General features: G+C 38.8%; 1 protein-coding gene across 2 annotated transcripts in view; it reads right to left on the bottom strand.

The window, feature by feature from the left end:
* The window catches only part of MYOM1 (myomesin 1), a 174,916-nt gene that overhangs the window by 64,052 nt on the left and 96,899 nt on the right, over positions 1 to 13,965 (bottom strand). For both annotated transcript variants that reach the window (XM_036760648.1, XM_036760654.1), the window contains 5 exons: positions 10,814 to 10,997; positions 10,335 to 10,509; positions 7,980 to 8,101; positions 3,074 to 3,270; positions 111 to 237 (listed from right to left, as the gene is read on the bottom strand). In XM_036760648.1, the coding sequence (XP_036616543.1) occupies positions 111 to 237; positions 3,074 to 3,270; positions 7,980 to 8,101; positions 10,335 to 10,509; positions 10,814 to 10,997 (805 nt within the window). The remainder of the gene's footprint in view (positions 1 to 110; positions 238 to 3,073; positions 3,271 to 7,979; positions 8,102 to 10,334; positions 10,510 to 10,813; positions 10,998 to 13,965) is intronic.

The raw sequence follows: 13,965 nt of genomic DNA, 5'->3' as shown, positions 1-13,965 counted from the left end.
ATTAATGATGAAACATTGAGCCAGACTACAAATGCACTCCTGGCTACCAGATTAGATGCATTTATGGAGGAACCTAATCATGTAAAGAATCTTAAACATTTTTTTTCTACCTGGAACAGCGATGGTCCATTCCTCACATTTAAAGGATGCACTAGCTTGAGAGGGAGTCCCCACCCCAGCAATGTTCACCGCAGCCACTTGGAACTGATAGACCATGTTTTCTTTCAAGTTGCTTATCTGCAAGAATGAGAAAATGATAGACCTCGAGTTTTTGTGATTTAAAACTTTCATTTGTTTATTGTGATAATCGACTGTGTAATCCTAGGCAAACCGTTTAATTTCTCTGAGCCTCAGTTCCCTCAACTGTAAAATGAGAGTAATAAGGGTACCTGCCTCCCAAGGTTGTTGTGAGGATCAAATGAGATAATATGGGTAAAGCACTTTGCCAGCCTTTAAGGGCTATGTAAATATGAGTTATGATGATGATGATGATGATGATGATGATGATATCAGGCTGCTTCTTATGACTCTATTCTTACCTAAGAGTAGGAAGAAGAAGAACTAATATTTACATAGCACCTACTATGTGTCAGGCACTGTGCCAAGCACTTTACGTATATCTCATTTGAGCCTCATAATAACCCTATAAGGTGGGTGCTATTACAATCCCCAATTTACAGTTGAGGAAACTGAGGTAGACAAGGTTAAGTGACTTGCCCAGGGTCACACAAGTAGTGTCTGAGGTTGGGTTTGAACTCAGGTCTTCCTGACTCCAACCCAGCAGTCTATCCACAGAGCCACCTAGGTGCCTTGAAAATGGAAAGAATAGTGAAGTCAGACACAGAAGACCCAGGCCAGAGACTCCAGGGTTGTTGAGAAAATGAGGTAATGTTTGAGAAGGCACTTTGGAAAGAAAAGTGCTATAATACATATCAGTAATCAAAAAAGCCATGTAACATTAGGTACCTTGGACATCAAATAAATGCTTGATAAATGGTACACACTTGAGTATTTTTGATGCTATTGAAAGAAATACTTCAGTTTAAGAGGTCTGGCTGCTTATGACATGCCTGGAAGGAATAAATGTACATATGTGCTTTCAGTCCTCATCAGATTCAAATGCCCTGGAAAGCAGTAATGCTCTGTGTAGGCAGTGGCTAGTAATTGGGGAATAAAGGATGCCACATTCTAAATTAAATAGAGAGGATCTAAATTATCTCATCTGCAAAATGAAGGGGCTGGACTCGGTCATCTTCAAGGTACTTTTTAATGCTAATATTCTAAAACATTATGATTCCCACCCCACCGATCTACTCAAATAGCCAAAAGCAAATATTCCCAGTTCATTGGATCAGAGGATCATAGGTTTAGAGTTGAAGAGGCCTTCGGAGACATCAGATTCAATCCCCTTATTTTACAGATGAAGAAACTGAGGTCCAGAGAGCTTAAGGTTGCACAAGTAGTAAGCATCAGAGCCAGTATTCAAACTCAAGTCTTCTGACTCTAAATGCTATCCTCATTTGAATAATGAGTAACATAAGAAGCATTATACTGGTCAGTCATGATGGTTGGACTTTAAATATACAAGGGAAAACATGAAGGCATTGAACTGATGAAATCCTGTGTCCTGGTATGTCTTGGTATGGAAGGATGTTATTAAACAATTTTAGTTGATTGGAGCCTTTATTCTGCAGGCCTCAAAACAGATGTGGGGGTGGGGAAGAGAGAAACAGCAAATAAAGGCAGTAAATTGCTTACTTGAGACAAGATATATTCACGCAGGCTGCTAGAATGTAACACTAGAACCAATTTCCAAAAATATATTCTAAATATCTGAAAGAAGTATCCTCCCTCAAAAGAAACTTCCCTCTGAAGTAAAGGAGAGAGGAATCATTCGCCTCATCCTATAGAGATAAAGTGACCTGGTATGACATTATTCCATCTATTCATTTCCCTGGATATACAATTCAGCAAGAGCCAATGACTTAAGAAGGAAGAGACAGCTAAGTGGCTCCAGATGATGACTCACTTTCCATAATCAGCAACCTTGCCCTCTCGGGAAGGGCACAGCCATACTCAACTATAAGTAGGGGTACTGGGTTGGTTGGTTTGGTTACCTGTTTTATTTCTTAGTGGGAGGGTTGAATGGGAAAGGGAGGAGAGATCAGGAAATGACTGGCATAAGAAACCAATGTATCATTGAAACTTTTAAGAATAAGTAAAATTAAGGAGAGTAAGACTCCTTTCATGGCAGGGACATACATCCTAATCTTTCACAGAATCACAGAGTTTTAGGGTGGCAGGGACCTCAGCAACCAACTAGCCTAGTCCACAGTCCAAAATCTATATCTCTAATACAAAATACAGGTCATTTAGACTGTGTTTGACAACATCCAGAGAAAAGGAAACCACTATTTTCTAAGGCAACTCATTCTGCTTTTGAATAGCGCTAATTGCTGGGAAGTTTTACCTTATATCAAGTCTAAATTTGTCTTAGAAATATTTAAAGCACTATCATAACCCCTGAGTCTTCTCTTCTCAAGGGCTAAACTTCCCCAGTTCCTTCAACTAATCCTTATATGGCATGGTCTCAAGAACCTTCACCATGCTAGTTTCTGTGTGGATGATCTCCAGTTTCCCCAGAGAAGAGAATCTCAAAGGAAGAGGAAGAGAAAAGCTCTTCTCTCTTCTCTCCCCAACAAAATTTATAGCTAGTACCCTTAGGAAACTGGGAGAGACTAGAGTTCTCTAGTAGAGATTCTCATCAATATTTTGAGAACCAGGAAGCAGAGATTAATTTGTACCTTATGCATACAATTCACAATGGATGGTCTAATTAATTTAGCCTTTTATGTGTAAGTGTGTAAGAGGAAGTCAGAAAATAAAAGTAATCCCTGAATTTCCAAACCACGTCTATTAAATTTGGTACATTCCACACCATTCTTCTTCTAATCATACTACAATACAAGTCCTGGGCACTAATCCAAGGTTAAGAAATGCACTGGATCATTAGAATATTGGGTAACTCTCATGACTGACTCCAAGTAAGATAATGTGAGACTGCCCTTCTTACCTTGTATGCCTGGTCACTGACGGCCTTAATGTTGGCCTCCTTCCACTTCCCAGGTACTCCACCAATAACTTCACGATAGTTCACGTAATAGCCAGTAATTTCAGCTCCACCAGTCTTATCTGGTTGCTTCCATCCAAGAACCATTGAGTCACGGAAACTCTCAAGACAAGTTATGTCATAGGGTGGAGATGGTGTAGCTGTTGCAAGATGAATGCCATAGAAATGGACAGAAATCAGTTTATTAATCTATGGATATTGTGTTTATTTAATTGGTGCTGTTCATAAAGACAATCAGACTGGTAATATGACTTGTAAAATGTGATACGTAAAAAAAAAAATCATTTGTGTTTGGTTTAGTTCCAGAAATCAAGCTGACATAATAGAAAATTTTATTGTGATTAGTTTTCAAAAGAGAAAATCACTGTTTTTTTGCTCAATTCTCCACCCCCAGTCTCATCATTTTTTTGTCTATTTTCATCTTTGTTAGCAATCAAACAAGAACTGGAGATAAACACCACCTTTCACCTCTAGTTGCGTGTTTTGGAGTTCATGTATTTCCAAATGCATATTATTTCACCGCCCCATCTTACTTACCTTTGTGAAAGGTAGACATCACAGCCATGGTGATCGGTCTGTAAGTAGAGGACAGCTAATACTGGAGCTTAGTTAAACACTAATCAATAATGTTTCCCCATCTTCATGGGAAGCAACATTTTTTAAACAAATATAATCACTATCATTTGTCCCTGGTATATAATGTTTCTTATAAAGGCAGCTAGGTGGTACAGTGGATAGAGGGCTGAATCTGTAGTCAGGAAGACCTTGTATACTTACTATCTGTGTGACCCCGGACAAGTCACTTAACCTCTGTATGCCTCAGTTTCCTCAACTGTAAAATGGGGATAATAATAGCACCTACCTCCCAGGCTTGTGTGAGAATCAAAATGAGTTAATAATTATGAAGTGCATTTGTAAACCTTAAAATGCTGTATAAATATAGTGACTGTAGTCTATCATAGTGTCGGGATCATTTTCAAATGGTTCCTATGATACTATTCAGCCGCTGAACATGCTTAATATCAAGCCTGAATAAAATTCAGAGGGTATTTTAAGTCTTCCCTGATTTAGAGCACCCTTCCTCATTAACTTATCAGCCAGTCACTGAAAATGTAATTTTAGATGATGGTACTTGAGGAAAAATCATGTAGATGTGAAGGATAATTTTCTTCATATTTAAGAGGATTACAGAAAGCGCCCCCAACAAAGCCTTATTCTGAATTCTAGATGGCTGTAGCAGCAAAGCCATAGTTCTTTCAGATTCTACAGTCTACATCTAGATTCAGTATACAAGTAGCATCTGTAGTGTGTCTATAGTGCAAAGACCAGCCCATCACAGTGTACAAAGTAACATCACCAGTAAGGTAGGGATGTTGAATTTTTTTCTGGCTACCATAACCCATGAAATTAACAAAAGCACTGAATGGTCCTCTTTCCTCCATGATATGTCCCCTTCCACTTCTGCAGTGATAGTGGTAGTGTAGTAGAAAATGGGACAGAAGGTCTTTAGCACCACATAGTTCATCTACCATCTATAAAGATTCATCTAACTATTGATACTCTTAACATATGATCTCTGTACAGTAACCCTACTGAAGCAACTGAACCAAATCTGAATAATACATTGGTACCTCTTCAAATATTCAAAGAACAAGAGGGAAGCTTCCATTGAGTGGAAGTGGATGGATCCTCTACGGTGGACTTATGGAAAGACATGAACAAGAACTGCGCAAGATGAGATAGTGTGGAAGGCTTGTGACTTACACAAATCCACCAAAGTACTACAGTAGAGAAGGTGGAGGAGTAGGTCCATTGGATAAAGCTTTCTGCAGTCTGGGTAACTCTTGCCTAGCTAAACACCACGTACTATTGAAATTTCCAATTCCTCCCAAGTGCTATAAACAAACCAGTAGGATAATAACCAACTATTATAGCACTGGGATTTCAATTACTGAAAGGCAGACTATCGTATAATGGGAAAATAAAGAAATTAAATGGGAAAATAGTCTTATTTAGCACTTCTTTCTCAGTAGTTTTCCAAATTTGCAGCTTGCTCTTCCAAGTTTAATACTGGAAAACATCATATCATGTTTTTGACATGATATAACAACACAACTGACTTTTAGCTGAAGTATAAGGTGAAAATCTGTGCATCAATCATCAAAAGATAATACCTGGGATGACAGCAAAACTTAATCTCATGTAGTTATTCCTTTGTGAACACTTTCTCTTATACAATTAATAGAAATGTTATATAAGAACCCTTCGTGGGCCACGAATGACAGTGAAATCATTTCCATTATGATCCTATAGAATGTAAAATTCTTGAGGGCAGTGACTTTTTGATTTTATCTCTTTGTACTCTGATGCCTAGTGCAGTGATTGGATAGTAGATATTTAATAAATGCTTATTGAATGAGTGACTCCTAATACAAATAAAGTTACCAAACATGTTTCAAAACCACCAAATATTGGAGTAAGAATTTGTTGACCTCATTACCCAATGATATTAAATGTTCTACCGTTAATAAAGGTAACGCATCATGTACAAGTGAAGGAAATATATGAAATGGCTTTTATAGCCCATGCATAAAAGGGCTCTATATGGAGACCAAAAGATGGATAACCATCAACCTGGGAGAAGAAATTAAACATTGATGAAAATGACAAATGGTTATGTCTTGAACAGTGAGATGAATACATTGATGGAGACCACTGATGGATGGAAACTGGTGGAATGGCTTGACTTTATGGACTCTCACCTACGGCCTGCTTCTTTTTCCCTTTTTCCAAAGTTGCAGGGGCTTCAGGATCAGACTTACTTTTCCCCTGGTCCTCAGGTTCTGCTGATGGTGTATGATCCTCCTGAACTGTTTCACTTACTTCTTTTACTTCTGGTTTCCCCTTAGCAGTTCCCTTCTTCGATGCTGGAGCAGGTGCCTGCTTATCCTGAACTCTTTCACTTACTTTACTGGCTTCTGTTTTGTCCAGTCTATCAGAGGTACTGGGTGCTGTGTATTGGTTAAATTTATCACCGCTATCAAGCAAAGCAGCTTTCTTAAAGGTTGGCCGGGAGGCTTCATGCATGCCTCCCTTGTAGTCGGTTAGTCCACCAGCTTTATCATTCAGTTCAGGCCACACACCTTGAGACACTCCTCCCCCTACAAGTGCCAGAAAACAACAGAAAACACTTTGAACCAGAAAAGGGTATGGATCTGTCATTATTTAACAGACCAAAAAAGAAGAACATCGACAACAGCAAGAGACAGAACAGGAGTAATCTTGTTATTACAGAAATCAGAATACATTTGGGTTGGCAAGAGATATGAATGCCATATGTCTCACACAATTTACACCAAAGAATATTCTAACATCTCTATTAACCAAGCAAATGAAGAAATACAGAGGGAACCACAGACAGAACATGAACAATTTTGATTTTCCAAAAACCAAAGTGCTTTTTAAAATATGCAAAACATGTCTCATACATTACACACAAGGAAACATTTAATTTTCTCCATTATTCAACAGGATGAAGAAATGAACATCAAGAGCATAATAGACAGAACACAAACAGTACTGTTTTGTGGATGTTAGAATTCACACATATCAACAAGGAAGAGCACTTGGATGTACCTCCCATCCTTAATGTGTCCTTAAGAACATAGTCTTGGGAGTTCACTGAAGGTAATTGATATTAAATAGGGGATAGGGACTGAACCTGTAATTTCACTGATATAGGGAACTCCCAGAAGAGAAATTCTCTCTACCAATATGGCTGACACTCTGCAGCTTCAGGTCTTTGATATTTGTCTATAGCACTGAGATATTCAATGAATTGCCCAGGGTCACACAGCAAGTGGCCAGATCTTTAAAAATTATGCCATGCTGTCGATGGTAATTAAATAATCTTCCAAATATCTAATGCTTAGCTAGGTGGTGTAGTGGATAGAGCACAGGAGTTAGAGTCAAAAAGACCTATGTTTAAATCCTGCCTGAGACACTTACTAGCTGTGTAGCCCTGTGATGGTCAAATGAGACATGTAAAATATTTTGCAAACCTTCAAATGCTATAGAAATGTAGCCATTATTATTAATATACTAGCTAATATATTAATAACCAATAAGTATAAATATTTTGGTATAGCACCACAATATCCATTTTATTTTGTTTTCACCTTTGTAAAAATATATATAAGATTGGAGGTACATTCAGATAGTATTAGAATGAAGAAAGCATACTAATGAGTGTCAGTAAACAGGTATTTTAGTTGCCTTAGACTAGAAATACAGGTGGAGATGAAACAAGAATGAGCCAGCAGCTTTATATGACATGCATGGAGTTTTAGTTAGTGGAGATAATGTATGCAAGATCAGTAGCATGGAACAGGATGTATGATGACAGTAGTAGGATCAGGGATGGAAACAGACCAGGATCTTGTGATGATGAAGTGACTTTTTTAGGCAGCAGGATGATGTGTATTATGGATGATATACCATGTCATGGAGTCTGACCGGACCTCCACAGTTCCCAGGATGAGCATGAAGTTAGAATGGAGTTTCACACAAGGATTCATGAGAAACATCTGGGGGAAGCTTGGACTTGTCAAGATGAAAAGGCTACAGGTACACAGAAACTGGATAAGAGATGGAAGTTCTGCATGATGACAACTAGGAAGTGTTAGAAGTCACCTAGAGCAAAGGATCCTCTGAGGATGGTACCATTAGGCTATATAAATACAAAGTTTAAAATATTGTTTCTGGAAAGGAAGAAATACCTTACTTTATTCGTTAGAAAAACTGAAATTCATTTTTTTCCTACTGACTTAAACACAGAGAGAAGACCTACCAATAGCAGCTTTCACTTCAATTGCTTCTGAATCCTGTGAATATTCACTAAGTCCAGCCGCATTCACAGCTCTGACTCGGAAAATATAACTCTGACCATTAAGAAGTCCATGGCAGATAAACCTAAAAGAAGGAGCAAAAAAAAGAGTTTTTTTCTTTTCCCCTAAGAAAACTGATGGAGAAAATGCTGAGTTAGATGGGTTTCTAATCCAACTTAATGCTTCTGATCTTGGGGAAACTGTTGTTTTTTTTTTTTTAACTAGATTATGTTTGGGTTTGAGATAAGAAAATGAAGGCACTAGGTGGCACAGTGAATACAGCACTGAGCCCAGAGTCATGAAGAACTGAGCTCAAAATCTGCCCTCAGATACTTAACTAGCCATGTGACCCTGGGGAAATCATTTAATCTCTGTTTGCCTCACTTTCCCTATTTGTAAAATGGTGCTAGCGATAGCCTGGGGTTGTTGTAAGGATCACAACAGTGCCTGGCACATAGTATGTATTATATAAATGTTGGTTATTATTATTGCTGTTGCCCTGATTCATTCAAAAACAGGGAAACCAACAGAAGATATCAGCTGCTTGTTCCTAACACTGGGGTACAGTATCAGTTGTCTCCAGGCATCCCATGTGAAATTATACTAAGGTCTGAAAATACGGTTTTAGAAAATGAATTCCAAAATGACAAGTTCTACTTTAAAGGGACATCTCTTGTGCTGACATTGTCTCAACTAAGGTAGAATAACCAGGGAAGCTCTACCAAGAACTGAAAATAAGATGACAAAAAATGGATTTCAGAATCGTAACTATCACTTTCTGTGACATTTAGATAAAGGAGTCGGTAATGAGCTACAAAAGCCTTGGGCAGCTTCCTACTTATCACATTTCCACTCCATTAGGCTAGAAATAGTTATTCTATGAATCACTGTAACATTCCACCCCATCAGTAAGGGTTGTCAAAGCAGAGGAAATAACAGCTGTCTGCTAATGACCATTATTATTAAGAATATTAGGGTTGTAAAATATTTATTACAAGAACTTATAACCTAGCCCTTTAGAGGTCAATGTGCCAATCTCACCAGGAATAGAATGTACCCAAAAAGGCACTGCCTGGGGTGGCTGTTTCAACACAGATGCAGCAAAGTTTGGGAGAAAAGAATGAAAAAAAAATATAATGAGGAAATAGTGCCTTTGATCCAGGTTAAAGTGAATTCACTGCAAAAGTGTTAGTTAACAACTGTCTTCGAACCCAATTTATTTCTATACTCTAGCGCCTAGTGATCTAAAAAAGAACTCACTTATCTCCGATGGCGCCCTCATTACTCAAAGCTGGCCCAAGGCAGAAGTAAACCCTCTGAGAGAACAAAACATTTCTCAAGCCTACCTCAATTTAGTCCTGAATTCTCTAGGAAACTGAAAGTATCATCCATTGGTAAGATAGATTCAACAATAATAGTTGATGATAGTCTATTATAAACATTTTCTCAGGATTCTCAGAATAGTTCTGTGAGTAGGTACCTCAGGTGTTATCATCCTCATTCTACATATCGGTAAACTGAGGCCGAGAGTGGTTAAATGACTTGCTAGGGGGTCACACGGCTAGAATGTATCAGAGGCAGGATTTGAACAAGCTCTCTTCCGACTACAATTTCTTTTCTCTTTCCACTACACCAACTGCCTCTGTAAGTCACAATAAAAAATACTTACACAGCACAGAAACCAACAAAAAGCTAAGTTATGCCATCCCAGCAGATGTTATCCCACTGGTTTTAATTATGTTGATGTTTAGAATCTTAAAAATATTATTACTTTTCTCTTCTGTTCAAATTGTGTATGTAATCCTGCGTAATTTATGTTATTTGGCATCACCTGAGTCTTTACATTCCAAAGACATATATTGGTTATTGTACAAAGAAAGGGCATTTAAAAGGCAGATTGGGGGAGAGAGAAAGAGAGAGAGAGAGAGAGAGAGAGAGAGAGAGAGAGAGAGAGAGAGAGAGAGAGGGAGGGAGGGAGAGAGGGAGGGAGAGAAAGAGAGAGGCAGAGAGAGTGAAAGAGAGACACAGAGAAAAAGAGACAGAGACAGAGAGAAGAATCAGAAAGATAATTTTGATTGAGTTGTCAGGCACTTGACATTGTGGGTACAAAAAAGCATTGTTTATAACATTTCAAGGAGCCATAGTCCATTTGTAAATAATTTGTGATATTTTAATATCTTTTCTATTTCCCTTTGGATTTTTGTAAATGCCTAATAAGTTTAACTGTTTTATTTTTTTCCCCAATTCTCGCTCAGTGGCAGAACTCTACTGCAGGATCGACAGCACCTGCCAGCACCCCACACTGTTCCTTCCATTACCGTGAGCCTTTCACAGGGTTGTTGTTGCAGGGTTCCCACTGATTAGATCCAACAACACTTGACTCGATGTAGTAGCCAACCAACTCTTTAGCATCTTTTGATTCCTCCCAAGCAACAACCACCGAAGTATCTGTATTCCTGCTTGGAATGATTCGGCCAGGGGCTTTGGGAATATCTGAGAAGGAGGAAAAATAGGTTATCGATTGTTTGAAATTAAGTCTGCCAAAATAATTAAATACTTGTCTGGTGTAGCTATAGACATCATTTTGGATTCCATTTCATGAGAAATATGTGAATATTACTACCTCTGGTGAGTTAGATGCATCTCAAATGACTCTTAAAATCAACAATCTGAACTCAAAATTTAAAAAAATTAATGTTAAAATTTTTATATGTAATTTGGAAATATTTAAAATTTTTTTAAAAATCAAATGCTATTTCAAAGTTGTCCTAAAATGCATGCTTGGCTATGTACTTACCAAGTTTGTCTCCAACCACAGTAACATCAGTTGCCTCTGAGGGCTCACCAACTCCTGCCGAGTTAGAGCATCGAACTCGGAAACGATAGGATTTCCCTTCAGCCAAATCAAACAGGGCAAAACGAGGAGACTTGACAGGGATCTCCGTGTTCACTCTCTGCCAGTTCTCTGTATCTGCCACGCACTGCATTCAGAGGAACAAAAAGCTTTCAGAAAAGGCAAGATCTCAATTGAGATTTGAGGCCCAGTTTGGCTGTGCCACACGGCTTTACCTTGTGCTATTTATTGCTCATGCAAAATTGGAATGGGGATCTGGAAGGAGTGGATAGAATACTAGATTTGGAGTCAGGAAGACCCGAGTCAGAGTCCTGCTTCAGAGAGTAACTGTGTTACTCCAAGAGGGTGTCTTACCCTCTTTAGGCCTATTTTCCTTATACCTGTAAAATAAAGGAAGGGGTTGGATTTGATGAGCTCTAAAGGCTCCTGATAACTCTAAATTTGTGATCCTCTGAGATGTCAGAGAAAGATAGAGACAGAAAGAGACAGGGACAGAGACAGAGAAACAGAGAGAGCTAGACTGGAGGCAAATAGGGTCATGACAGGCAACATTCTTGACTTTGTTTGACTTCTTGACCAAAAAGATCACTATTGTGCCTCTGGGATTCTGTTAGTCACTTCATTACTTCACAATGTCACAATTACTGGGTACTCTCTCCACTGGCATGGATCATAAGATCCTTTGTCTTTTAATGGATGGTTTTATAAGTTGCTGTGGCTGGAAAAATTTAGTACCTCAAGGCCAGACTTGTTAGAATGAGCCTATTCCACCATATTTAGTGATGCCAGACTGTGGATAACAATCATGAAATCCATTGCTGGGATTACAGCATGCTTAAAGACAGAGCAGTAGCTAAGAATCCTAATACCTACATGCAGCTAGGTGGCTCAGTGGATAGAGTGTTGGGCATGGAGTAAGGAAGACCTGAAGTCAAATCTGGCTTCAGACACTAGCTGTGTGACCCTACGCAAGTCACTTAACCTCTGTTTGCCTCAGTTTCCTTAACTGTTAAATGGGAATAATACTGGCAAGGTTGTGAGGCTTAAATGAGGTAACAGTTGTAAAGCACTTACTTAGCACAGTGCCTGGCACATAGTAAGCACTTATAAATGTTAGCTCTTATTATTAACATCTGGGCCAGATTTAGAGGCAGCTGGGTGGCTCAGCATATAACAGCTCTGGGCCTAGAGTCAGGAAGACCCGAAGTCAAATCCGGCCTCAGACACTTACTAGCTGTGTGACCCTGAGCAAGTCACTTAACTCCTGTTTGCCTTAATCCATTGAAAAGGAAAAGGCAAACCACTCCAGTACCTTTGCCAAGAAAATCCCATGAGCAATACTGGGCTGATATGATCCACAGGGTCACGAAGACATGGACATGACTGAACAAGGGAACAGCAACCATAGGGCCAGGTTCAGTTGGGGAGGCAGATAGCACAGAGGACAGTCTAGTTAGGGATACATTAGTAGGTGGCCCATCTCTCACAGGATCCAAGTGTGGAAGACTGTGATGAAGGTGGAGGGGCGGTGCTCCACTGGGAGAGGAAGCTCACGCTCATGGAGAGAAAAGACATCCTTGGATATTGGTGCTCTTTAAAGTAAATTAAAGTAAAGCCCTGGTCACACCATGCTTGTTAGGGGTCTCCTTGGAGGCTTTCTAGTTTGGTAGGACTTACTAAAGCTTGTGCTCTGCTGACATAGTCTTCTAGAACAATTATAAAATAACCTTAGGGAAGGTCTCTATGAGTGTATATATGTGTGATAATAATATCTATATCCTCCTGAAGGGCTGAAAATTATTTTAAGGACAGGGCGGTGCTTTATACTTCCTTATATTCCCTTGAGAAGCTAGTACATGGAGCACTAGACCAGGAATCAGGAAGACTTGTGTTCATGAGTTCAAATCTGGCCTCAGGCACTTAGAAGCAATGACCCTGAGCAAGTCACTTAACTCTGTTTCCCTCAGTTGCTCATTCATAAAATAAATTGGGGAAGGAAAATGCAAATCAGTCCTGTATCTTTGCCAAGAGAACCCAAATGGGATCCCAAGGAGTTGGATACCACTGAAAAATGATGGAGCAACAACAAAATATTCTCATACTCTTCTTCTCCAATTCCCACCACCCCCTAGCATCTAACATAGTACTAAGTACAGATAGTTTGTAACTATCTGTTGAATTGAACTGAATCACTAAGAATGTCCTACTTAAAGAAGTTTCAATTAATGACTCTATTGAAAGATTCTTTCCTGGCTTAAGTTTCAGGAGATTCAATGAGTGATTTTTACTTTAGTCCTAGTTCAGTCCGTTGTACTAAAAGAATGTTAAAAGCACTGTATAAATTAAAAGGATTGCCATTATTTATACTTTTATCAGTAATAAAAAGTACCTGAAAGGCTCAGGGGTTACCTTCTCCTTCTCTCTCCCTTTTCCACTATGTTCACGTTTTACAAATACTAAAATTCAGGAAGATTTGGGTTTGGAGTATTATAAGTAAAACATCAGTTTGATTCATAGGAAGGATGGATAATAATAAATAAGATGTGAGTTCAGAACATCCCTGTACCCTGAAAACTCTGGCCCCTGGTAGATGGCTGAGGTCTAAAATTCTATACCTTAAACTTTCTTCCCTTCATTTTAAGCTTTTGATACCCTGGGTAACACTCTGTATTGTTATGGATCACCTATACCTTAGTGTGAATGAATGAACTAAGCAAGCACAGATTATAAAAAGTATGCTGCTTCCTTGTACCTTTTGGGGGTTGAGAGTATTATGGGGAGACACAGAGAAGCTGAGAAAATAAGAGAATATTATAGGAAGCTTGGCTATGTTAGCATTTATACAGGAATTTTAGGTCGAAAAGTGCTTTAGATCCATTTAAACAGTTTGAAAATGGAAGAACCCTGTTTTTAAGATGTAAATAGCCCTTTCCGGAAAAATTTCAATTTAAATTAGTTCAAGAGTCTACAATCAAAGCATAGTGAATATGTAAGTACCTGATTTGTGATCTTCTAGTAATGGCAAAGAAACTAAAGTTACTATTTTATGTACCTATTAAAAGTTCAGGTAAATGTTTGGCAGCTAGGTGGTGCAG

The sequence above is a fragment of the Trichosurus vulpecula genome, chromosome 1 (genome assembly GCF_011100635.1).
Source record: "Trichosurus vulpecula isolate mTriVul1 chromosome 1, mTriVul1.pri, whole genome shotgun sequence".
In the NCBI taxonomy this organism is placed as follows: domain Eukaryota; kingdom Metazoa; phylum Chordata; class Mammalia; order Diprotodontia; family Phalangeridae; genus Trichosurus; species Trichosurus vulpecula.
Note: the sequence above shows the minus strand (reverse complement) of the source record. Positions and strands in the feature narration are given on the sequence as shown.